We start from the raw sequence: 26,986 nt of genomic DNA on the forward strand, positions 1-26,986 counted from the left end.
TGTCTCCATGACAGTCTCTCCAAATGTAAAAACAGTAAAATGAGAGACACGATAGTGACGTGGTATCTATTTCTGTCCTGAACCTTTCGAGTCTATTTGAGGGTGTGGATGTGCCCAATATGAAGTCTTTGGTTGCCTTGGTCATAGTCTAACACGGTGCTCAGTTTACCGTTGTTCTCAGGACCCGTTAAGTTGGATCCGAGTAATTGATGGATTACAAGTGCTCAAGTTGTACCCAGGATAATAATTCATCCTGATTGGGAATGTGGGAAAAGTTTGCTTGGGGTCAAGCTCTACCTAGTTTTGACTTGGAACTTAAGGGTAAGTTAAAACTCAACAGGCAGAATGAGAGCAAATCTTGATAATCCTTCTTAGAAAACTTTCATTTTGAACATTGTGATATAATATTTTAATTTTTAAAAAAGAGGGGCAGAAGGAAACTCTGCTTATTGGAAGGCTGATTCTACTGAATTTTTTATACCCCTCGACCTACTGCATGTAAAAACTTACAGGGACACCTGGGTGGCTCAGTCGGTCGAGCATCCCAATCTTGGTTTTGGCTCAGGTTCGTGAGTTCAAGCCCCTCACTGGGCTCTGGGCTGGTAGCCCAGAGCCTGCTTGGGATTCTCTCCAGCTCTCTCTGCCCCTCCCCCACTCACACTGTTTCTCAAAATCAGTAAACTTAAAAAAAAAAAAAAAACTTATGGTTGAAGCATTAATTACCCATACTTTACTGATTTTTATTTCTATGTAATATTTGACTTCTTTAGGAACATTACTAATTTTCCTTTACTTGAAGACCCTTTGATTGCTTTAAAAATAATTCATAGTGCATTTGCTTCTATCGTTTCATTAAGAGAAAGTACAGAATAAATATTCACACATTAATCCCTCTTCCATAAAATAGTAGAGCATGGCTTCCCCCTTGTGATCCCTGGAGTACATCCAGTAGCAATCATGGCCCCTCTTTAGAAAACCACCGAGAAACTGGAATTTTTACAGGAGACAGTTCTGTTAATTATTCTCCCTTCACCAATCCATGACCTCATTTCCCAGATGTTGTGTATCTTCTGGCCAAACTCTTTGTTTGATAGATGTGGAAAGCGGGACCCAGAAGGAGGAGGTGACTTTTCCAGAGTCCACATTAACTAGTTTGTGTCCAGAGCCTGAACTGGGCAGCCATCCTCCTATGCTCTTCCCCATCACATGATCCACTGGAGAGAACATAACTCGCACAGCACATGTGCATTTGGAGTTCATCTCTTTTCAGCTAATCGTGACCTCTAGAAATTTCTGTTTTCACCTTTGTATATTGGGAGCTTTGTGTGTTAAATCTGTAAAACTTTGTATCTCAGAAGGTTCTATAATCTATAGCACGTCTGTGCTGCCTTCGTGTAATCTTAACTGTTACTATGATGGAGGACCTTCATGTTCTGTGTTGTTTCAGGATGTGCTTTCTTAATCCAATTAGGAGTGGAGTGAGAAAAAATGTCTTGAGTGTTGCCCAAGTCTGAGCTTGTTGTCTTGATATATTGAACGCTTAGACCAGGGTGCTGTATGAGATCGTGGGACTGTCCTGGAGAGTGATGTGTCCTTGTGGAAGGACCTAGTGCTTGTGCTTAGAGATGGATGTGGCAGCAGGACTGTTATCGAGGCCCCTCCTTTGCACGTTTCCACACAACTGCATTCTAGGCTTGGTTAGTGGACAAGGTTTTCTTGTTTTGTTTGTTTTTTAATTAAAAAAATATTTATTTATTTTGGGGGGAGATAGTGAGCAGGGGAGGGGCAGAGAGAGAGGGAGACACAGAATCCGAAGCAGGCTCCAGGCTCTGAGCCGTCAGCACAGAGCCCGACGTGGGGCTCGAACTCACAGACAGCGAGATCATGACCTGAGCCGAAGTCGGACACTTAACCTATTGAGCCACCCAGGGGCCCCAGTGGTCTATGCATTAAACATATTTATATATGTAATATATAATTATAAAATATGTTGTAACATTATAATATATATAATTATAAAACGTGTTTTACTTGCTTTGAGGGAATTTACCTTTTAAAATTAATGGAGATTTTTGAGGGGCGCCTGGGTGGCGCAGTCGGTTGAGCGTCCGACTTCAGCCAGGTCATGATCTCGCGGTCCGTGAGTTCGAGCCCCACGTCAGGCTCTGGGCTGATGGCTCAGAGCCTGGAGCCTGTTTCCGATTCTATGTCTCCCTCTCTCTGCCCCTCCCCTGTTCATGCTCTGTCTCTCTCTGTCCCAAAAATAAATAAACGTTGGAAAAAAAAATTTAAAATTAATGGAGATTTTTGAAAAATAGAGAAGGAAAGACTGTATTTATTTGTGTTGATAGCTTACTACAGTTTTGATGTACATTTCTTCCGTTCTTTGATTTAGGTGAAATACCTATTTTCTGATAAAACTGGAACTCTTACATGCAATATCATGAACTTCAAGAAGTGCAGCATTGCTGGGGTAACCTATGGGTAAGTTTATCGCTTAAAATTTGATTGGCATTCTTCCAGCAAAACAAGTTTATTTTTAGTTGCTTAGTCAAATACCTTTTTGGTATTTGGAAAGGATATTTGTAAGAAATTTAGATATATAGTAACTACTGAATGGGTTTAAAATGTAATGGGTCCCAACTTTGAACAGTTAACACAGTTTATTTCTGCAAATATTTACCTGGTAAGAAATCCCTGGATTTAATGTTATAAATTTAATTTCAAAACTTTAATTCTATAAATTTAACTTCTTTAAATTTATAACCTAATAATTATAAATGTCTTACTCCTATTTTTACCTGAATGCCTTTTTTTTTTTTTAATTGATGTATAGCTGACATGTAACTTTGTTAGTTTCAGATGTATAACATAGTGATTCAGTGCTGGTATATATTGCAAAATGGTCCCCACAGTAAGTTTAGTTAACATCTGTCACCACACATAGTTACAAAATTGATTTTTTCTTGCGCTGCAGCTTTGAAGGTCTATTCTTTTAGTAACTTTCAAATATGCAGTATAGTATTTATTATTAGCTACAGTCACAATGTTGTAGGTTAAATCCCCATGACTTATTTTATAAGCGGATGTTTATCTTTTGCACCTTTCACCCATTTTGACCACTCCCACCCCTTGTTTCTGGCAACCACTAACCTGTTCTCTGTATCTGTGAGCTTGCTTGCTTTGTTTGTTTATTTTGATTTCACATAAGATCATATGGGATTTGTCTTTCTCTGGCTGGCTGGTTTCACTTAACAATACCTTCAGGGTCCATCCATGTTGTCACAAATAGCAAGATTTCCTTTTTTATGGCTGAGTAATATTGTCTTGTACATATGTACCATATTTTCTTTATCCTTTCATCCATTTATAGACAGGATGTCATGACTATATCTTGACTATGTAAACAATGCTGCAGTGAACATGGGGTGCAGATATCATTTTGAGTTTGTGTTTTTATCTTCTTAATACCCAGAAGCTTTCATAAATACCCAGAATTGGAATTGCTGGGTCATACGGTGGTTTTATTTTTAAGTTTTTGAGGAACTTCCGTATGGTTCTCTATAGCAGTTACACCAATTTACAGTCCCACCAGAAGCACACAAGAGTTTCCTTTCCTCCACCTCTTTGCCAACACGTCTTATTTCTTGTAACCATTCTAACAGGTAGGAGATGATAGCTCATTGTGGTGTTGATTTTCATTTACATGATGGTTAACACATCTTCATGTACCTGTTGGCCATCTGTTTGTATTCTTTAGAAAAATGTCAATTCAGATCTTCTGCCCGTTGTAAAAACATGTTTATTTTTGAGAGAGCAAGTGAGCATGAGTGGAGGAGGGGAAGAGAGAGAGGGAGGTAGAGGACCCAAAGTGGGCTCTGCGTGGACAGCAGAGAGCCCGATATGCGGCTCGAGATCATGATCTGAACCGAAGTGAGATGCTTAATCCATTGAGCCACCCAGACATCCCTCCTTCTGCTCATTTAAAAAAATTTTTTTTAATGTTTATTTACTTTTGAGAGAGAGAGACAGAGTGTGAGCGGGTGAGGGGCAGAGAGAGGGAGACTCAGAATCTGAAGCAGGCTCCAGGCTCCAAGCTGTCAGCACAGAGCCCGACGCGGGGCTCGAACTCACAAACTGTTGAGATCATGACCTGAGCCGAACTTGGACACTCAGCCGACAGAGCCACCCAGGCTCCCTCCTTCTGCTCATTTTTAATCAGATTATTTTTTTTTCCATTGAGTTGCATGAGCTCTTTATATATTTTAGATATTAACTCCTTACCACGTATATGATGTTCAAATATTTTCTTCGATTCAGTAGGTGGCCTTTTCATTTTGTTGATGGCTTCCTTTGCTGTGCAGAAGCTTTGTAGTTTGGTGTAGTCCCACTTGTTTATTTTTGCTTTTTGCTGCCTTCGCTTTTGGTGTCAGATGCAAAAAAATCATCAATCATCAATCATTGATCCAAGATCAATGTCTAGGAGCTTATACCTATATTTACTTGCAGGAGTTTTATGGTTTCAAGTCTAACGTTCAAGTCTGTAGTCCATTCTGAGTGAATTTTTGTGTATGGTGTAAGATAGCTGTCCAGGTTGTTGAAGAGATCCATTTATTGAAGAGATTGTCCTTTCTCTGTTATGTATTCTCGGCACTTTTGTCAGAAATGAAGTGACCATATTGCATGGGTTCATTTCTGGGCTCTCCTTTCTGTTCCGTTGATATATGTGTCTGTTTTTATGCCAGTGCTATCCTGTTTTGAGTGCTATAGCTTTGTAATATAGTCTGAAACCAGGCTGTGTCATGTCCCTGGCTTTGTTCTTGTTTTCCGAGATTGCTTTGGCAATTTAGGTCTTTTGTAGTTCCATGCAAATTATAATTATTTGTTGTTCCTGTGAGAAATGCTATTGGAATTTAAATGGGAATTACATTGACTCTGTAGATTGCTTTGGTTCGTACGGACATGTTGACAGTAAATTCTTCTCATCCATGGACATGGAATATCTTAATCTTTATTTAAGTCTTTGTATTCTTTCATGTCTTACGGCTTTCAGTGTGTCAGGTTTTGCGTCTCCTTGGTTGAGATTTTTAAATTTCTCTTCTGATGATTCATTGTTAGTCCGCAGAAATACAACCGACCTTTGCTAAATTCATTTGTTTTAATAGTTACTTGGTGGACTCTTACAGTTTTCTATATATAGTATTGTGTCATCCGCAATTAGTGACAATTTTACTTCTCTCTGAATTGGGTACCTTTTATTTTTCTTGCCTGATTGCTGTGGCTGGGATATCCAGTGCTGTGTTGAATAAAAGTGGCAAGAGTGGCCATCTTTGTTTGGTTCCTGATTTTAGAGGAAAAGCTTTTGGCTTTTCACTATTATGATGTTAGCTGTGGGCTTGTCACATGCGACCTTTATTATGTTGAGGTATGTTCCCTCTGTACCCATTTTGTTGAGAATGTTTGTCATAAATGGATGTTGAATTTTGTCTAATACTTTTTCTACATGTAGTGAGATGATCATATGATATTTATCCTTCATTTTGTTAATGTTGTGTGTCACATTGATGGAATATAGATGTTGAACCATCCTTGTATCCTGGAATAAATCCCAACTGATCATGGTGCATGATTTTTTTTAACGTATTATTATATTCAGTTTGATAATACTTTGTGGAGGATATTTGCATCTGTGTTCACCAGGGGTACTGGCCTCTAATTTTCTTGTGGTGCCCTTAACTGGTTTTGGTATCAGGGTAATGCTGACCTTGTAAAAACAGTTTGGGAGGGTCTCTCCTTTTCTGTTTTTTAGGAAGAGTTTGATAAGTATTGGTATTCTTCTTTGAATGTTTGGGAGAATTCACTAGTGAAGTTGTCTGGATGTGACTTTTGATTGTTAGGCTATTGATTACTGACTTGATCTCCTTACTAGTAGTCAATCTAAGATTTTCTATTTCATCATAATTCAGTCTTGGTATGTTGTAGGTTTCTAGGTATTTATCCATTTATCTATTTCTTACATGTTGTCCAATTTCTTGGCATATAATTATTGATAGTATCTCTTATGAGCCTTCATATTTATATTGTATCACTTCTTTCATTACTGATTTTGAGTCCTGCTTTTTTCTGCTGAGTCTAGCTAAAGGTTTGTCAATTTTGTTTATCTTTTTAAGAACCAGCTCATAGTTTCATTGATCTTTTTTTCCCCCTCTATTTCATTAATTTCTGCTCTAATCTTTGCTACTTTCTTCCTTATGCTAAGGAAGTTAGTATACAAAGGACGTTGTGTCATTTGTTCTTTTTCTAGTTTTTTGAGGTGCAAGACTAGGTAATTTGGGATTTTTCTAGATTTTTCGTACAGGTATTTATCGCTGTGAACTTCCTTATTAGAATTGCTTCTGCTACATCCCCTAAGTTTTACTATGTTATATTTCCATTTCCTTTTGTCTCCCCGTGTTTTTTTTTTTTTTTTTTATTTCTCTTTTGATTTCTTCTCTGACCCATTGGTTGCTCAGTGGCGTGTTGGGTAATCTCCGCATATTTTTGAATTTTCAGTTTCATTCTGGTAATTGAATTCTGGTCCTACCATTATAGTTGAAAATGATGCCTGATGTGACGTAAGTTTCCTTGAATTTGTGAAGAGTCGTCTCGTGCCTAATATATGATCTATCCCGGAGAATGTTTTGTGTGAGTGCCTCTCTTGATCAGTTTTATGAACACTCTGTTTCCCTTTCTCTGGCAGTCATTTTCCAGAATTGACAAGAGAACCATCCTCAGATGATTTTTGGTAAGTGGATTCTAGCACTTCTTGATGTCTTAGTGGGAAGGGTTTTGGAACAATTCTCTATCGTCATTTTCGCTTAAATATTTTGTTAATAAAAGTTTCATATTTCTTTTTCCAAGAGAGAACCAAATTAAAATTAAACATGAATATGCTTTTAAAAGTAATAGCAGAACTACAAGGATTTAACAAGAAATAGCCAGTCCTTCGCTTGATACCTTCCATACTTCCTGCTTCCCAGCATAATGTCTTCAAAGTTGTGTCATACGTATTGTAGCCTGTATCAGAATTCTATTGACATGGAAGGCTGAGTCATATTCCATTGTCTGTATATACCACATTTTGTATAACCCTTCATCTGTTGATGGGCATTTGGTTTTTTCCTACTCTTGCCTGGTGTGTTTAATGCTGCCGTGCACATGGGTATAGAAGTATCTAGTCTCTGCTTTTAATTATTACGGGTATATACCTGAAAGCGGGATTGGCGGGTCGTGTGGTAGTTTTATGTTTGATTTTTTGAGGAGCCACCAAACTGTTTTCCACAGCAGCTCCACCATTTATATTCCTGGCAGCAACACACGTTTTCCCCACGTCCTCGTAACACGTGTTAATTTCTGTTTTTGTTTTCATGTACACAATAGCCATCTCAATGGGTGTGAAATGGTATCTCATTGTGGTCTTGATTGGCATTTCCCTTAGGACTAGTGATGGTGTGTGCTCATGTTTTAAGATTTATATACTAACAAAGCTGATTGGTAGGGCTACATGGGCAGGGGAGACCACGCAGTTGATGACTGACTGGTTTCCCTGTGGGATGATTGGCCGGGACCTGCAGTTTTAGTAGAGGATCTTTGGATGTCAGCCTCGGTCTTCTATGTGATCAGTTGTCTTCTCATGAGGAGAACTCTCCAGGCTGTAAATCTGGCTGTGGCTGTTAAAGGAGCTGAGTAGAGGCAGAGAGTTGGTGGTCGTGAAGGATGCACTTAAGACTGCTGTCCTGGGAGAATTCCCTACCCTACCCGCTTGTGTGCCCCGTGTTGCTAGGTCCAAGGCTAGTCTGATTTGACTTCTCCAAACTATAAACCTTCCATGGCTCTCTGAGTTCCAAAAAGTTCAGTTATCTGGCTGCATGGGATGAGGGGGAAGGTTCCTGGAGGCAGACTCTTCCTCAGATGGATCTGGAACCCCTCCTGCTTCCCACTTTCCCTTTATGGGACAGGCACCTCAGGCTGCCATTTGCTCAGCTTCTGCAAGATTCTGCTAGGGGCATCCGTTGGTATTCTAGTCTCTTCACTGCACAAGCTGTTGGTTTCTGCTCTGCTAAACTCCCACATCCAGAGTTCAGGCTGACCTTGGCTGTGGTCACTTCTTCTGTTGTCTTTGTTTCCAAGAAGGGGTTTCAGGAGGAAGTGGGGATACAGGAATATATTTAACCCTTCACATTTTCTTCAGTGTGTTAGCAGCACACCGCCATTGTATCAAGTTTTATCGGTTCCTTTCTCACAATATTTGCCTCCTTCTCTCTTCTACGTATGAGTTCTGACCATAAATGAATGCCTAGATACAATACAATAATTGTTCCTATTTTACCTGCTTTGAGGTAAATACTCAGAAATTTTCCCTGGTAGACGTTAGAGAACAGCTAAAATGACAAAGTGTTGACCCCTGCCTCTGTTTTTTCTTGTAACTATGTCGTTGTTTATAATGAACATATAAAATACTCTGCTTATAGTAAGGCTAAAGATTTTCTACCTCGAGGTCTGAAATAATAAGCATTATTCCAAATCTTCAAAAGCTTAATATAAATCTATAGGCTTTTTAGGTGTGATTCTTCTTCAAGACAAATTCTTAGTAGGTGTGGGTAGATTTTAAAGAAATTTTTGAACTGAGTAAGTATTTTCTGTTCTCTCTCACAGCCGGATACCTCCTCCCCCTAGTGACTCATGTGACTTTGATGATCCTAGGCTCTTGAAGAACATTGAAGATCATCATGTAAGGCCACTGTTTTGCTTCTAGAATGTTCCATAGCTTATGGTGTACTTTTATTTACGTGTATGTGTGCTGCCTTGAAATTTATAATTTTGGACCTTGGGGAGGAGATGTGGTTTTACTTTTCTGGAGTTAGTATTCAGGGAAGTGATCTGAAATAAATGCTCTGTGGTTAACACTCTGCCTGGTAATGCAAAGCTGAATTAAATATGTGGTGGAGCTCTAAAGTCTCACGTCAAGATGAAGACGAGTCTCCATATGGAATTCGCCAACATTTCAGATTTCTCCTGCTCTTTAAGATTTCTGCAGTACCATTTCTTCACGGTTGTGCATCTAAGAGGTCATGCATTTTGAAGGACACTTGCTTTATGCTTGGACCAGGAGAATTTAGGGAAGAAAAGGAGGGCAGAAGAGCATGTTGCATTTATAGCATCCTACCGTGTGCCAGACATTTGACGCGTATTTCCTTTAGCGCTGGAGTCACCCCGGAGAAGTGATAGGAAGCTGCGTGGAAATATCGACTTGGCCAAGAGTTACCAGCAAACAAAAGTAGATATGCGACTCAGAACCTAAGTCTGGTTGATTCTTAACTCTGACATCACATTATCTCTACTATTCTAACAAACCGGGATTAACTACAGGGTCGCCTAAATTCATTTGAAAAGCTACTTTGAAAAATACCAACTTAGAAAAGTCTTTAGGGATGAAGGCATTTTGCAACCCGTTTAATCAGTGTGAATTCCATCTGATTTTTTTCTGAAAAAAATGTAATGTTAGGTAAACTTGAGCAAAAGTAAAAGTTTATCATTCCAACATTTTGTTAAGATGCAGATCTATTTCAAACTTTCTCTAAATTCTCAGTGAGGAAATTTCCTGTTCTCTGCTGCACTTGCCCATTTGTTAACACTGAAATCTTCCTAGGCATGATTCTCAAATGCATGCATGTAAGGCACCCACACCCACCGGCTGGGATGCGGACTTTCTGCCTCAGTCCCTGGTGGTGCTGATGAAGTGGTCCCAGACCATACAGTGGATGCTGTTGAAGTCCGTGCCCTGTATCATAGTCACAGGCATCGATGTGTTCTCTTTTTTTTGAATTAAAAAAAAAAAAAATTAAAAAAAAAAATTTTTTTTTAACGTTTATTTTTGAGACAGAGAGAGACAGAGCATGAACGGGGGAGGGTCAGAGAGAGGGAGACACAGAATCTGAAACAGGCTCCAGGCTCTGAGCTGTCAGCACACAGCCTGACGCGGGGCTCGAACTCATGGACCGCGAGATGGTGACCTGAGCCGAAGTCGGCCGCTTAACCGACTGGGCCACCCAGGCACCCCCCAAAAAATTTTTTTAACGTTTATTTATTTTTGAGACAGAGAGAGACAGAGCATGAATAGGGAAGGGGCAGAGAGAGAGGGAGACACAGAATCCGAAACAGGCTCCAGGCTCCGAGCTGTCAGCCCAGAGCCCGACGCGGGGCTCGAATGCACAGACCGCGAGATCATGACCTGAGCCGAAGTTGGACGCCTAACCGACTGAGCCACCCAGGCGCCCCCTTTTTTTTGAATTTTGATAGTAGCCGTCTGGTCCAGCTGCTAGGCTAGAGGTTCTCCGAGCTGAAGAGTGGCATCTGAGAAGAAGCTTCTGTGGAGGGTGGCAGCTTAATCACGGATATCCAAGGCTTCGTGGGCACAGTGAGGGCTTGCTTTCTGAAAGAGGACTCCAGCATTCCTGAATAGTGTTTAGAGGGTATTTAGGTGACTAAATGTGTCTGTTCAAGTTGGGGTGGAGAATGGGAAAGGAAGAAGGTGGAAGGGTGACCTAGAGGCTTGGGGAACTGCACTTAAGTCTCCTTTCAAGTTTGTTTTCCTGGCCCAGATCAGTGGGTGAGGAAACAGAGCAAGTGAGGTGAGCCTCGTGCTCGGGGTCCTTCAGAATCCCAGGGAAGGCTCAGAAATGGCACGCGAGTGGATCTGAATTTAAATAAGAGACTCATTCATCTACTCATTCATTTAGCAAACAGCTTAAGGGCCTGGTTGATATCAATCACCTTGCTAGGTACTGGGGGAAGAGACGAGTAAGAAGACATTCAGGGGATTTTTATTAGTTGGGGAAACAGATGTAAAATCATTAGGAGTCATTGTTTACCTTTGTGGCGTGGGGGGAGTGGTACGATACCTCTCCCCAAGAAAGCGATTTCATTTTGTGTAGATGGAGGAGTCTGATCTCTTTGGTGGGTGTTGGGGCTAACAGAATCGTTGAAATGTGGGCATCGTGGGCACCCACAGTGAATGGTAACTCGCGTTCACCTAGAGTGTGGGCTGGTGTAGAAAATCCGTGCACAGTGGGCAAATCCTCATTTGGAGAAGAGATCGTGGGGAGACCCTCTACATTTGCTGCTGGGATCCCCAATCTTGGAATCTTGAAATACCGAGCTCAGTTAATTTGTATATACGTACAGATGTTCTCTTCAAAGCTGAACCCGTGCATGGGTGCTGTTTCTGACCATCGGTCACATGCTCGGTCCTCTTTTGGCATTCGAGTGGAGACCTGAGATGTATCAGGATACTCTAACAGGAGCATTTCCTGCCCCGGGGCCAATGGCATGCATTTCTGGAAGGAACCCTACTCTCTGGAGGAGTTAGTGCTGTTTTTTTTCATCCATTGCCACCTCACCATCTGCCGTCCTGAGCCAGATTTCCTTTCATTCCAGTGGGAAGGCCGTCGAGAGTAGTGGGGCAGGGCCAGCACTATTTTCATAAGGGAATCCCTGGCTCAGTGAGGTTATCATAAACATCGATGAACACATGGAGACTTTAAAATTTTTTTTTAAACGTTTATTTAGTTTTGAGACAGAGATCATGAACGGGGGAGGGGCAGAGAGAGAGGGAGACACAGAATCGGAAGCAGGCGCCAGGCTCTGAGCCATTAGCCCAGAGCCCGACGCGGGGCTAGAACTCATGGACCGCAAGATCGTGACCTGAGCCGAAGTCGGACGCTTAACCGACTGAGCCACCCAGGCGCCCCAAACACATGGAGAATTTAAAGGATATTTTAATAATCTGGACGCTCAGAGTTCACTGAGGGTGTGATACGGCCATGGACTGGAGAATTTATTTTCTATTATTTTAGCAAAAGCCTACTTGCCTATGTTCACCACTTTTTAAAGGTGTGCTTGAAGCCTTCTAGGGTATTCTACATCTTGGCTACTGTGTTCATTACCCCACTGACATTTAACATGTAGCTCGACTATAAATAATGAGGACCATAGGCTACAGTATTTTTCTTTCAGAAAATCGGGATTAGATTTAATGTACCTCATGGATTTTTAAAACATTGTAAGTACAGAGCCTCTTAGATCACTTGGTTATTTTGCCAAAATAGGATTGAGGAGAGGGAAGAAGCATTTCAGGATTTTAGCCTATGGATGTCCCACATTCCTATCTAAATTGTCTTGGGACCGTTGACTAAAATTAAAGCATTTGGGCCAAGAAAACCTTTGCTTTCCTCCCAAGGGAATACCTCCATATGCTACAGATTTTTTGTTTTTCCTGGGTCATCATTTCTGATTTTCTGGGTCCTTTAGGACTATGTTTTAAGCTTTGTGTAGGCTGATAGCCAAGGTGGAATTTGCCTATTAAAGAATCCACCTACGGAAAATTTCAAGGAAGAAGTTCATGTGGTCCTTTGTTTACATTGCTAACCAATGACTTCCTATTTGTGGGATAATTTCCCAAAGATTTACCAAGGAAGAACACATATGGGTTTTTCTTTCTTTCTTTCTTTCTTTTTTTTTTTTTGAGTCATTATGCCTAAGACTTTTGAGCTTGAGTCTTGAAGAAGAAATTATTTGTATATGTATTTAAGTACTTTATAGCTGTGATTTGGCATGCCAATTTTAGACATGCCTACTTTTCTATGTTTTACATTCATCAAATACTCATTTCTAGATATAGAAAGCATTTCGTGCAGATTAAAATCTATTAAATGGAGGACAGGTATTTTATGCTTATGAGGTACCTTAAATAGGCAAATTCACAGAGGCAGAGCAGAATAGAGGTTAGTAGGGGTCGGGGAAGGTGAGAATGGGGAGTTACTATTTGACAGGTACAGAGTTTGGGAAGATGGGAGTTTTGGGTGTAGATATAGTCGTGGGTACACAGCAGTGTGTCTTTAATGTCCCTGAATCATGCCCTTACAGATGGTTAAAATGATAAGTAGTATCTATTTCTCCACACGCAAAAGCTTTAACTTCTAAAAAGATACATATACATGCATGCGTGCCTTGTCCAACAATCACTTCTCCGAAGTTATAAAACCCTTTTCTGGGAAGTTACAGAAAGGAAAAAGTTTATTTGCAAACATGGAACACTCGTTTCAAATATATTGCAAACCTCTCATCCATAGGCTGCGCATGGTTTGTCTCCTTTCCCTCATTTATTAGAGAATGCCAGGTTAACTAGAGAACCAAAGTTAGAACAGTTTTGTTTTAGGGATTTTTTTTCTTTTTGGATCTTTAAGAATGTTGTCTGGCCTACCACTCAAAGTGGAAACTTAATTTGAGTGTGTGCGCGACTGTTCTTATTAGCTGTCAGAGGGATTTTACTATTTGCCATGAATCCAAGACCCTCTTTCCTACTACACTGTGGGATGAGATGTTGTGCCAGATACGATCGTTCTCAGAGGCAGGAGAAAGCGGTCTTTTCTTGTGGGCCCCCCCCCCCCCCGCATGCTACGTTTTTATGTATCGTGTGTTTCTCGCTCGTTAAATTGTTGAATTGTCTGTGGAACCGGTTGTTGCTGAGTACCATTTATATCAGAGAGAGAAAACAATAAGCTCAGGTCAATTAATTACCAGTGTAAGGCACAGTATGAAAGCCAGAGTCGTCCTTGGGAGCCTGTAACTACTTCCTTCAGTTCCTGCCACCTAGGCCAATATTGCCAAAGACCAGGCCCAAGACCTAATGGTCAAAGTGGCGGAACTTCTTAGCTGAATTGGAAGCCTCACAAAGTCATCCGCATCAAAGTCTGGTAGGATGGAGACCCTGGGACTAGGGTTGGGCTCTTCTGGGTAGATGCACCTGAGAACCTGAGACCCCCAGGTTCCTCTGTAACTTCTGGGCCCGCGGACGTGGCCACCTGCCCTTGGGTTAAAGAACAGACAAGGTGTAGAGGAAATGCTAGGACGGACCATGGAAGAGAAAGAGCAGGGACTACACCCGTCTGGCGAGTCCGCTCTCGGTGTACTGATCCAACGTAGAAGATGCTAGCTTCCTTCCCCCTGTTCCTTGACCAGGTCTCGGCTAAAGCAGGTGGTCTTGCTGCAAAGTGCTGATCTTCCTCCGGGTCTGCCCCCACCTCCCACCTGAGCCACTAGATCAAGCCTGGGGGCACGTTTCAGCACAGCAGACGGGGGTGATGATGGCCCGCTAGTTTGGAAGAGGGGTTATTCACCGAAGGGGCTGCAGGGCCTGGTAACTGCTACCAGTGAGGACTGGGAGAGCGTGACTGCGAGCGGGACATGATCGAAAGCTGCGCAAGAGAGAGAGTGTTGGAGTGTGGGACTCTTCTGCTGCTGTCTCTTGGAGAGCCAGTTCTCTGAGCCGCTGTGACGACTCTTAGAAACTCGGAAGGAGTGGTGGCCTTTATATAAAAAGCAATTTATTTTCACTGCAGAAACACTTAGAGAATACAGAGTATTTTTTTTTAACCCCCTAAATCGCTTCTGTCCTTTGCTGCCAAGTACTGTTAACATTTCTGTCTATCCCTTTCTGTTATCTTTCTCTGTGTGCACATGTGAACACACACAGCAATTCACTGCAGATGCCGAGATCGTGCTGCATGTAAAGTTTTTACTAATCCTACCTTCTCAAGAAATTAACAGTATAAATGTATCTGCAAACACTGACATTCCTGGAGATGGTCACCTTTAATTTCAGCAAACGATTCCCTGATGTGTCGGAGTCACTGGAGCTGACTCCCCAGCACCCTTTGCCGTGTAGACCTTGGGGAATTTGTAAATCCTCTAACTTACTTGATTTCACTGAACCGTAGTTGAACGTGCATTTTCTTTTCCTGAAGGCGGATAAGAAGTAGCCGTGTGAGCGGTTATGATTCGCTGCCACATGGCTGCTCTTCAGTGTCCTTGACGGGTCAGGGGAGAAACTCAAAATGTTTCCAGATACCGATCACTGTCCGTTTGTGACTGAGAAACTAAAAACAAAAACTCTGCAGAAATCAGAAAACATAGAGTCGCTTCCTGATCAGTGAAAAGACCAATCTGTCTCAAATTTATAGCCAGCTGCCTATCAAAAAGTGAAATATAAAAGACCTTGGCGTTAAAATTAACGTGAGGACAAGGAGGCCCAGTATCACCCCTGGCTTCGAACATCGTCCTTAGAGTGCTAGCCTGAGTGGGCCAGTAAGAACTCAAGGGTATATGTTAGAAAAGAAAAGGAAAATGCTGTCATCTGTGGATGATGTAATAACTGTCTGCCTTAAAACCCAGGAGAGTCAGCTGAAACTCGGAGAGCTGGTAAGGGGTTCATTACAAGCGACATTAAATGCACTTACAAAACTCAGTGTTGGTCCTTATATCTGAAATATAATAGAAATAAGATCCTATTCAGAACATAAAAAGCAATAGATAAGATGTCTAGTACCGTTCTCACATACAGTAGGCATGTAGGTATTTTTTGAATGAATAAAAAATTAACAAGATTAATAAAATCTGCCAGGGCCTATAGTTAGAAGTATTCGAAGCCTTTAGTCAATAGGAAAGCTTTCTGTATTCTTAGATGGGTAAACAGTATTACGATGGCATTTCTCCATTATTTCTATAATCTAATCCCAATGAAAATCATGAGGAGTGTGTGTGTAGGATGGGAGAAAGATATTAAATACGTATCCAGGACGGCTTTTTTTTCTTTTCTTTTTTTTTTTTTTAAGTAATAGGGATGCACGGCCTTATAGCTTTTAAGCAATTATTAGGTTAAAGAACAGACAAGGTGTAGAGGAAATGCTAGGACGATGGAAGAGAAAGAGCAGGGACTCACCCGCCTGGCGCGTCCGCTCTCGGTATACTGATTCAACGTAGACTTGAACGCCTTCTGTCTGCTGGGCCTGGGGTTACGTTCTTGAGGAAGACAGATGACCTTCTGGACGCCGGCGTCTCCCAGACGTGGGGAAGCCACACGTGAGCGGCAGGATTGTGCGAGGCGTTTGGAGCAAGCGAGGCGGGGGCTGGGGGAACTCTAGGAGGGGCGCGTGCTGCCTCCTCGCTCTCCTCTGACCCCAGGGTTAGTACATGAAGAACGATGCTCCGAGACGGGTGGTAGGGGACTTCTCAGGTGAAGTGACTGTCGAATGGAAGCAGAGAGGATGAGTAAGATTTGGCTTCGAGCAGGTGGAGGGGGCAAGGGGCAGTGGGACGGGCGGAGGCCTGTCGGAAGACCTACGGACCGGACCGGCTGGTGGAGCACCCAGGAGGGGAGAGGCGGGAGGAGGTGGAGCTGGGTGGAGAGCAGCTGCCGCCCAGAGGGTGGCACCGTGGGGGACGTGGGGTCCACGCTAGGGCCTCGACCTGTGTTCGAAAGGGGGCCGACAGCCAGTAGCGGGCTCTAAGCAGGGGGTGGCCGAATCTAACCCTGCTGTATGCCAGCGGTGTTTTAACAGACGATCGCCTTGCCTTATGTCTGTAGCCCACAGCTCCGTGCATACAGGAGTTCCTCACCCTTCTGGCCGTGTGCCACACCGTCGTCCCTGAGAAGGATGGAGACAACATCATCTACCAGGCTTCTTCCCCAGGTGAGGGCTCTGGGCCGGGTGTACCCTGCTCTCCCCTTTTCTGGAGCCTTGGCTGTCTGCATTTACTCGTGGAGGGTGCGGTAGGGAGGTCAGCTTCACGAAGACCCCACTATTTACCTCTGGCCTCACGCAGTGTACAGGTTATGGTCACAAGCGATAAAGCCACAGAAAGGTGGCGCTGGGCCCTCCTGACTCTGTAACACTGTGACCACGATGGGAGGCCCCGGGCCATCTTGCAGCTCCTAGCAGAAGTCCCTTGCAAAAATAACATAGCAATCACTATTGCTCATAAGAGGCTACATGCAGTGGAAGAGAAAGATCAAATCATAATTTCAGCTTGGAACATACCTGTCTTTGAGTCCTCTGAAAATTTGTTGAAGTGTATTGTGAATGTTGTGCCATGTATGTGTCAGTGATTTTCAGTTTACCAGAATGTTTAACCTGAACGCTACTATTCTCCAATAATTTTGAGCAAAGGAAAAATCATCATAAAGCAAAAAAAAAAAAAAAAAGTCCCTGCACTGGACAAAACTCTCAGGGGAGGGTGGCCTGGCTTCCCTGTTCACCCTCTGCCCGTCGTGGATTCTCCAGCTGCTGTTGAAGCTGGGTGCTGACTCCCGACCCGCTTCCTGGAGCTCTGAATCCTACCATACTAGAAGTGAAACGCTGCCTCGCAAGGACGAGATGGGTTAGTCAGGAAGCCATGGGAATGTAGCTTAAGTTCCTTAAGGAGAACTTGACCCCAATGGAGGATAGTAGGTATACCAGCACTCTTGTCCCGACGATCAGCTTTAGGTCCTATCTTTCCCACCTAACGAAAGTGCTGCCTTCAGGATCCTGGTGGCGGACTGAGCGAGCGCCTCCTAAATCCTGAGTCCTTACCCTTGTGTGCTTAGGCTGGGCCTCTCTAGCTGCTGCCGATCTGCTTAATGTGTAAGATAGTACGTGCTCCACAGAATTCTGCCATTACCTGCGATTAGTCAATGCCTTGTCCACTCTATTGACAGATGAAGCCGCTTTGGTGAAGGGAGCTAGGAAGCTGGGTTTTGTCTTCACCACCAGAACGCCGTACTCGGTCATCATAGAAGCCGTAAGTGACGAGCCCGGGTACCTCTTGACATTGTATGTCACCTCCTTTTTTGAAGACTGTGTTTGAAATAGCGTGTCTGATGTAAACACGATAGCTACATTTCTTCTTTTTTCTTTTTTTTTCCCCCCTCCCGTGAGGATTAGGCCCCGTTGCGAAACTGCGGGCATGACGGGATTCTGTGAGCTTATTCATGTTGTGTTGCGGGCATTTTTCTCTCAGAGATACTTCTCCACAAGTCTTGCATGTGCTGGTGTGATTTGTAGTAAAGAACCTAGCAAGCCTGCTCTTGGTTTTGTCATAGGGAAATAAGCACGTGGCCCACTTGTCCTGAGGACAGGATCTGTGACTCTGTCTCTGTAACCTTGGCACGTAGAGTTCTTGCCCAGCACAGCCCTTGGCGCATCAGCTTCGGTCTCCCTGGCGGGGGGAGAGGCAAGTTGGCACTTAAGATCTTTGTGATTTACACGAGTTTTTCTTTTCCCTACAGTCAAGGGATTTGTTTATTTTATGATTGTTTTGTTTTCTATTTGTATGGTTTTTTTTTTGAGTTTGGCTGCTCAGGAAGCCTGAGGGAGAAATTTGGTGACAGGAAAAAATGGAAATCAAGTATAACATCCAGTAGGGACCCTTGAGGCAGGTAACGGGGGAAATTGATGGTTGGGACTGGCAATGCCCTGGCATTTTTGATGCTGACCGTTAAGAGGGGCTGCATTTCGCTACAGTCTGTGTTGATGAAGGGCCTGGAAGCAGTCACTGACTTCTCTCTCCTCTGCCTTCCTGCACCTCTCAATTTGGGGAGGACGGACGGATTATAACGGTTTTTGCCTTTATGTATCTTGTGTCTCTAGACCTTGCTGATGCACTTGAAATTCACTACTAACTTACATATCTGTTATCGTTCCTAACTTGGCAGCGTTCCATTTTTTTCTTGTACTTAGAAATGCGAAACCTAGGGGCGCCTGGGTGGTGCAGTCGGTTAAGCGTCCGACTTCAGCCAGGTCACGATCTCGCGGTCCGTGAGTTCGAGCCCTGCATCAGGCTCTGGGCTGATGGCTCAGAGCCTGGAGCCTGTTTCACATTCTGTGTCTCCCTCTCTCTCTGCCCCTCGCCCGTTCATGCTCTGTCTCTCTCTGTCCCCAAAATAAATAAACGTTGAAAAAAAAAATTAAAAAAAAAAAAAAAAAGAAATGCGAAACCTAGAAAATACCTGTGGAAAATACTCGACAGAGTGCCCATTTCTTGGCGTTTTCGTGTTCCTGTCTTCTGGAGGACAGAGATGAAATCATAATTATTTTTACTTCATTTTAATCACCAGCAAGACTCGCTTAGGGAAAGGTGCAGTCATTAGAGGCGGAGCCAAGCAACAGACTGAATACAGAATTTCCTTTGTGGAAGGTTTTCAAGCCTTCGCCCCCCTCAGTTTGGGGAGACTCAGAACCTTCGATGTATGATCTGCTGTCGCACGAGTGCTGCTGGTTTCTGTGCATTGCGGCGGTGGGGACTGGAGGCGGGACAGACTGGGCACGAGTGGGAGAGACAAGGAGACAAGGCTGCTTCTGCTTTGCTCACAAGAGCGGCTAAATACAGGGAAGCCAGGGAGCCCACTGACCTTGTCATCACAGTGGTAGATGTCGGTGAAGGGTGGATGGGCACCCCTCTGTCATTTTATTAGCCCATTAAGGCCACGTGTCTGGGAGTACATGAGACTCTCTGACTAGTTCAGGGCCATAAATAATACCTTCGAGATCCCGTTCAGCCAGAGTGTCCTCAAACCCCACCTTCTCAAGTTGGTTACCAGCTGTTGCCATGAAATGGCCGCTACTGATCATCTTAATGGTCAAGTCCGTGGGATGCACGTGGTTGCCCAGTGGTTGATCTGAGAGCAGAGAGGGGTTAGCACCTGGCAGCCACAGCGCTTGGGTCGATTTGCAGGGTAATGGTGGGCACGCTTCTGAGTGGGCCTCTGAGGAAGTTGGGACAGCCTGAGGAGAAAGAACCGGATGAGGAGGGTCACTGGTTGTATCTCTGGGTGTGAGGGGAGTTGTGCACAGGAGAGTGATGATGCCTCAGGTTTCCCTGGATAATTGACTTCGTTCATTACTTCTCTCAAGCCTGAGGGACACGTTGGTGAGGAGGCCACACGCTCAGTGGCAGAAATAGGATTCTGACTCCTACCTATGGAACTTCAAGGCCCACGTGCTTTTCATCATGATGTATTTGGGGAAATAGAGAGCAGGTTTGATTAAGGAGTTTGGCAACGGTCCACACAGCCTGGAACCTTCTGGGAAAAATCGAGAACATTGAGGTTCCAGCTTTGAAGAACTTGAAGAAAAATAACATTTGATGAATTGCTCTAAAATCTTATGCGGATCCATAATCCTTATTTCTAAATTGCGAATCCAGGAAGCTTTGGCTTCCAAAAAAGTTTTCTCCTGTATTTGGGGAATAGGCATCTGGCAGCAAAACTTAGCCAGAACTGACATGAGGCCGTTTATGGTCTTAGGAATCTCCGTGTCCTACGTTTTGCTGTGGAAAATTGATGTGTTGGATTTTAGGGTGTTGTGGCCACATAAGCCCCTGGGGAAATCATGCCACATGGTGTATGTGTGCATTTTAATAAAATGTATAAAATTCTGAATTCAGAAGCATGACTGGCCCCAAGGTTTCAGGTGTTCTTGGAAGGGAGGGTCAGCCAGCTGTTGTGATGTCCTAGAGAAGAATGAGAAGCTTCTACCAGAAGGGGGAGCTATGACCCCACCTGACTGGCTTGTGGGAACCCTGTACCTGTTGAAAAGGCCTTGGCAGGGGGATAGAGATGGAGAGAGAATGAGGTGGGGAGGAGGGAGAGCGGGAGAGGTAATCGATGTGTATGTATTACAGAGAGGGAGGGTGAGAGGGATATGTGTGTGTGGATTATATACAGAAAGAGAGCGCTGGGAGGAGGAGGAGGAGGGACGGGGAGATGTGTGTATAGAGAGGTTTACGACTGGGGAGCCTGTTGTTTTGAGATTTTAATACTTGGCACCTCAGGTAAGAGCCTGTTTTTCTTCCTTTAGATGGGACAGGAACAGACATTTGGAATCCTTAACGTCCTGGAATTTTCTAGGTATGCTTCTCCTTCATGCGCCGGAATAAAATACTTCCGTATATATTTAACAGCTTCGTCAGAGTGTTTGCAAGATTGTATGATCTGATTAAATACAGCACTTAGGTATTAACGTTACTGAGTAGATTTTCCTGTGCGTGCGCGCGTGTGTTTTCCCCGAGCGAAGCACTGTGCTCCCATAGCCTCCTGTTTCTGTGGGTTTCCAGACCCGCTGTTCCGGCATCAGCAGCCGCGGACACGTCTGCATACTTTGGAGTGTGTGGTGGGGAGGGCTTTATTTCTGTTGGTTTTCCCAAGTCCCGTGAGGTGGTGCCTCGTGCTTTATCTAAGCACTCTCATGCCAGACCTGGGGCACTGACAAGCCAAGACAGGTAAGATCAGTCCATCCCCGTCGGAAGCTTTGTCTGAGTTGGGCACTTGTTCTCTCTGTATGCCAGCTCATTCTTCCCCAGGGTGGTTTATCTAATTTTCAGACCCAGGAATATTTGTTGATTATTTGCTTCCCTAGATCATTCCTGGTTTGTCCTTTTGAAAAATCTTAATGTTTTGTTTCTTGCCTTCTCAACACTGACTGTCAGTACGAGAGCAAAGTTCTTTTGCTACCTCGAGAGCCTATTTTCCAATTATTAAACCTTGGGTTTTTTTTAATAACCTTTGTTAAATGATTTCACACGTTGTTTATTCTGTCTGCTTTATAAGCTGTTTGAAAAAGATCAGTTTTAAAAATTTTTTTTTATGTTTTTATTTTTGAGAGAGAGAGAGAGAGAGACAGAGTGCAAACAGGGGAGGGGTAGAGAGAGGAGACACAGGATCTGAAGCAGGTTCCAGGCTCTGAGCTGTCGGCACAGGGCTCGAACTCACGGACCATGGAGATTGTGACCTGAGCCGAAGTCAGACCCTTAACAGACTGAGCCACCCAGGCACCCCTGAAAAAGATCAGTTTTGTAACCCTCTTGTAGGAAATGCTTTCCAGCCCTAGTCTTTAGTTTTAGGACTGAAAACTTGAACTTTGGTGGGTCAAGAGCCCTTGTGGCTGCGTATTCAGAGGGGAAGAATGATGGTTGATAACAGCAGTGGTTCATAGAGGGAGTAGGAGACAGTGTCCCTGTGGGTGGAGGTGAGGAACATACTAAACATTGCTCCGGACTTTTTGTGCCCCGTCTCTTACTGGTGTCCTGGAAACTGTGCTGTTATGCGGCTGTGTTAACTGGGACGAGCAGTTATTGGAGGGACAAGGAGGAGGAAAGGGAATTAAATTAAAGCAGGTGAATATGGACGTGAGGATGTTTTAAAAACTTACGGGAGAACATGCGGGAGTAAAAGATCACTTATAGCTGTGGTTCTATTTCTTTTTAGTGGACTCCTCTTCTTCCCAGCGCCACTTAATCGTGACCACACTCCTTTGCGGTACCTGGTGGCAGTCCTGCTTTGCGCATTCAGAAACCAAAGTGCTGGGCAAACAACTTTGCCACGAGTCCCCGGCTACTAGGTGGCCAAGGGAGAATTCAAATCCAGGCCAGGCAGAGTGCTTAGGGTTAGGGTGTGGGAACTTACACAGAGCTGGAGAGAGAATGTCCCTTAGTCTGAGGAGCTCATAGTCCATTGGAAATCCCCTTGCTGGGGTGGGTGGTCTGGGGCCCGCTGTGGTTAGGACGTGTTTCAGGAGGATGGAATGTTGTCTGCGAGAGGCAAGGGGCAGGAGCCGTGGGGGGGGGGGGGGGGGTGTGTGCCGTGTCTTCCGGTGTGCTGGAGGCCTGCCGGTGAACGGGCGGGTTCGTGCGAGATAGACCAGGCCGCAGAGGTGAGTGGAGGTCAGCAAGAATTGGAACCTGTAGGCAGCGGGGAGCCATTGAAGGCTCCGTGAGTGACCATGAGTCATGATGAAAGACCAATGTAGGAGGGTCCGTGTCGGAGTGGGGAGGGCAGCAGTGAGGCTCACCTCAGTGCTGCGTGAGGAATGTTCTACGACTTTGTAATAATTACTTTCTATTCTAGTTAAAAGATCCAACAAGAGTCTTGAGTTCAGTGGATGTCTATAGAAGCTTCCACTCTGTTGCTTACTGGGCAGATTACTAATATTTTGAGCCGTAGAACAAAAACACTTTTACGGAGTATCGTCAGGAGTAAATTAGATGTGCGTAGCGGACGGTCAAGTTTTCTGTTTCTGCTCTCCTGCTATACATAATTATATTAGTGAGTTTCCATGGCAGGGAAAAAAATAGGTTTATATCCGTTGTGTATAATAAAAAGAGTGGGAGGTATACAATTAAAGCCCACCTTTGAAGGAAAAGGTAAAGAAAATGGAGTTTCTCCATTTTTAGGACTACCAGGCCATCTTTTGATGTGTTTGGTGCTTAATCATAGGGCATGGGTCCTACAATACAGACCAGTGATAACTTTTTTTTTTTTTCCTACTCTTACAGTGACAGAAAAAGAATGTCTGTAATTGTTCGAACTCCTTCAGGCCAGCTTCGACTCTACTGTAAGGGGGCTGTAAGTACTGACCAAGCGTCTCGTGTAGCAGGTGCCCTTGGTGGCTCCTTTGTGAACCTGCTTCTCCTGACCGCTGTCGTCATCGTGCCCTGGAAGTTTGCCCAAGGCTGAAAGGCTCTTTCAGATGGGCCATGAAATTGACTTGGTAGTAAAGGCCTACTGAAGACAGTGGCGGTTCAGGCCAGCGTGGCAACCGTGGCCCCTGAAAAGCTTCCTTTTAGCCAATAGGTGGTTTCAGAAATAGCACTTTGCCGTGTGATGCGAGATCCTTAGGGTGTGACTTGTGATTCTCATTTGATCACCATTATGTTGTGACTTCAGGAAGATGGAATGGTTCATAACGACCTGTGATGATCTTTTAAGTATTCGTGTGTGTGTGTGTGTGTGTGTGTGTGTGTGTTCTCAAACAGCTATTCGTAGTTGTTGTGTTTTGTGTTTTCATCACAGACAGCTTTTCTGGGCTGTGTTGCTCAGTGTTAGCTGAAGTGGGTTCAGGGCCTAGTGGCTGGTGCACGCCATGGCTGGGAGCTCCTGCAGGGGCAGGAAGCAAGAGTGTATTTGTGCAGTTTAGGATGTGCATGGTACCCTTTCCGCTTCTGCATAAAGGTGTTCTACACATCGATACATATTTTGCAAATTTGGGTAAATGTAGGTACCATTATCTCTCTGACAGTTCTCTTGACGCTTACAGTTCTCCCCAAAGGTTTTGTCTGGACACATCCATACCCAGTTTGTTTTCCAAAGCTCATGAGTGAATCTGTCTGAGAACTGTATTTCTACCTGCCCGCTCAAGTACTCTCAAGTATTCACATTGGATAAGCATCATTAAAACAAAGCTAGGTTTAGAATGCTGACCGCAGGGTTTACTTAAAGGTTTGCCAGTCACAATGTTTCTCTATTTTGTAGGATAATGTAATATTTGAGAGGCTTTCAAAAGACTCAAAATACATGGAAGAAACCCTGTGCCATCTGGAATATTTTGCCACGGAAGGTCAGTGAAATTTGGAAATGTTATTTTTAACCATTGAAGTTTTACTTTCAAGTGTTTGCGGCTGATGCTCGGGGGTGAGCGGTCATGGTCTGAATGGACATGTCCGTTTTGTGCCGTACTTGGCTTGCTTCCCAGGAGTATACTTTCCTAGGGCCAACCCCTGCCCCCACCCTCCACATTCTGTGCCCACGGCCATGACGCCATGTGCACCAGAGTCCACGCAGAGTTACCTGCATGACTCTGTTCGCTCTTCCCCTGAAGGACGAAGGGAGCAGGCAGGCCAGCTCACGATGTGTAGAGTCATTCTGTAAGTCATTATTCCTCTTCAAAAAAACCCATGTCCTCACTTCCCCGTCCCCCTCTCGTGATCCTTGTGACGCTGGCTCATCCATGACTTGAGGAAGCAGTAATTCACTGAGCCCACAGAGACTGGGAAAGGAGTTCTCTGAAAGGATGTGAGAGAGTCCAGCAAGGGAACACGATGAACGTTGGAGCCTTGCCTAGGTGCTGGCTGCTGCTTTCTTAGCTTCGTGTGTTCCTGTGGCTATGAGCGTGTGTGTGCCTGCATGCGTGTGCACGTGCACATGTGACTGCTTGAAAGCCTGGGTCTCCCACATGGTAGCATGTCTGGCTTTTATTGCTCTCCTGCCCCCTCTACTTCTGATACCTGCCCACGGCACGCGTACGTATAGATCGTGCCCAGCTCCTGTACGTCTCTGCCGTAGGGAGTTCACGTTGACGGCTTCTCGCTTCTCATGGACTCTCAAATGTATCCTCGAGGTGGTTTATAGCAAAATGCAGTAGACTTGTTTCTACCTTCCCTTTTTCGATGAGTGAAAGTTGAATTAGAGTGACCTAAAAAGCAGATAGTTTCTTGAATTTTTTTTGAGTATGCGGGTATAAAACGGAGCCACGTGATGTCACCTAGGAGGGAAGGCGTCCTGCTTCTTTCCATCGCTGGATACACTATGGCTGTTTTGCAGGCTTGAGGACTCTCTGTGTGGCTTATGCTGACCTCTCTGAGCAGGAGTATGAGGAGTGGCTTAAAGTCTATCGAGAAGCCAGCACCATCTTGAAAGACAGAGCTCAGCGGTTGGAAGAGTGCTATGAGATCATAGAGAAGGTAATTGCACGTGATACACTTGTTACCTGCCCAGTGAGGGGCTCCACCACGTATTGCACAAAGTCTTTGGACAGGAATCCTTTTGCTGTATAGCGGAGAGCGTGTGTGCATAGGGGAGGGGCAGAAGAAGGGACAGAGAGAGAGAGAGAGAGAGAGATAATGAATGAATCTTAGCACTGGGCATGAAGCCTGCTTGTCTGTCCAGCGCTGAGCCTGGCCTCATAACCCTGACATCATGACCCGAGTCAAAATCAAGGGTCAGATGTTTAACCAACTGAGCCACGCAGATGCCCCTTAACCATTAGCTTTTAATGATGTCTTTCTTTGCTTTAAGAAGCACTTAGTTTTTTTTTTCCTTTTATTAAAGTTTATTTATTTATTTTGAGAGAGAGAGACAGAGAGAGAGAGCGCGCGCACAAACAGGGGAGGGGCGCAGAGAGAGACGGGGAGACAGAATCCCAAGCAGGCTCTGTGCTGTCAGCATGGACCCTGACCTGGGGTTCTAACCCACAAACCACAAGATCATGACCTGAGTCAAAGTCAGATGCTCAATTGACTGAGCCACCCAGGTGCCCCAAGAAACACTTAGTTTTTATGGGCTACCTGAAAGATTGAACCAGCTTCCGCTAAGTGTTAATGGTATCTTAAGAAGTATCAGGTCAAAAACCATGTCAGTGACTTTCTGAGTTTGCCTAAGATTAGGCACCCTGTTGACTTACATGAGTTACATGAATCAGACCCCATAGGCTGGTTGGACATTGTTCATTCTGAGAATTTTCACACTTATTCTAGTAACAGCTGCTTTTGCCATTGGTGCTTTGTATTGCCTACTTTGATTTTTGATGTTGTTTCTGTTCTTTTCAATTTAACCCAAGGCGTCAGGTAGCTTTCTAAGCATTAGATTCCCTCCCATCTGGGAGCTGGATTTCACCTTTTTCTGTTTCGTGTCGGCAACCATTGGCCCATCCAATTTCCAGTTTCTAGAACTCTGGAGTCATTAGCTTTTATCATTCTTTGTGTTTTTTAAAATGACTCTTGAATTTTTTTATACCCTGTTTTTTTTTTGTTTTTTTTTTTTAATTTTTTTTTTCAACGTTTATTTATTTTTGGGACAGAGAGAAACAGAGCATGAACGGGGGAGGGGCAGAGAGAGAGGGAGACACAGAATCGGAAACAGGCTCCAGGCTCTGAGCCATCAGCCCAGAGCCCGACGCGGGGCTCGAACTCCCGGACCGCGAGATCGTGACCTGGCTGAAGTCGGACGCTTAACCGACTGCGCCACCCAGGCGCCCCTTTTATACCCTGTTTTTACTTGAGTTTTATATTTACTTACGTGTCACTTTAATGGAATTTGGTAGGAGTGGAACCAAATTCAAGTGTACATTGTTTCTGCTTTACTGGAAATAACCAAAATTACTTTAGAATCAGAAAATGATTAAATCGGGGCACCTGGGTGGCTCGGTCAGTTAAGCATCTGACTTTTTTTTTTTTTAACATTTATTTATTTTTGAGAGACAGAATGCAAGCAGGGGAGGGGCAAAGAGAGGGAGACACAGAATCCAAAGCAGGCTCCAGGCTCCAAGCTGTCAGCACAGAGCCCGACGCGGGGCTCGAA

General features: G+C 44.1%; 1 protein-coding gene across 11 annotated transcripts in view; it reads left to right on the top strand.

Annotated features, from left to right (window-relative positions):
* The window catches only part of LOC121012749 (phospholipid-transporting ATPase IB), a 651,500-nt gene that overhangs the window by 176,995 nt on the left and 447,519 nt on the right, over positions 1-26,986 (top strand). For 10 of the 11 annotated variants that reach the window (XM_040448061.1, XM_040448063.1, XM_040448066.1 and 7 more), the window contains 9 exons: positions 2,396-2,484; positions 6,740-6,784; positions 8,695-8,770; positions 16,463-16,568; positions 17,576-17,658; positions 20,715-20,764; positions 23,188-23,257; positions 24,164-24,248; positions 25,232-25,371. In XM_040448061.1, coding sequence (XP_040303995.1) covers positions 2,396-2,484; positions 6,740-6,784; positions 8,695-8,770; positions 16,463-16,568; positions 17,576-17,658; positions 20,715-20,764; positions 23,188-23,257; positions 24,164-24,248; positions 25,232-25,371 — 744 coding nt within the window. The remainder of the gene's footprint in view (positions 1-2,395; positions 2,485-6,739; positions 6,785-8,694; positions 8,771-16,462; positions 16,569-17,575; positions 17,659-20,714; positions 20,765-23,187; positions 23,258-24,163; positions 24,249-25,231; positions 25,372-26,986) is intronic. The other variant, XM_040448067.1, reaches the window with a different exon arrangement.

This window comes from Herpailurus yagouaroundi, unplaced genomic scaffold, assembly GCF_014898765.1.
Source record: "Herpailurus yagouaroundi ecotype Mexico unplaced genomic scaffold, PumYag 197, whole genome shotgun sequence".
Lineage (NCBI taxonomy): Eukaryota > Metazoa > Chordata > Mammalia > Carnivora > Felidae > Herpailurus > Herpailurus yagouaroundi.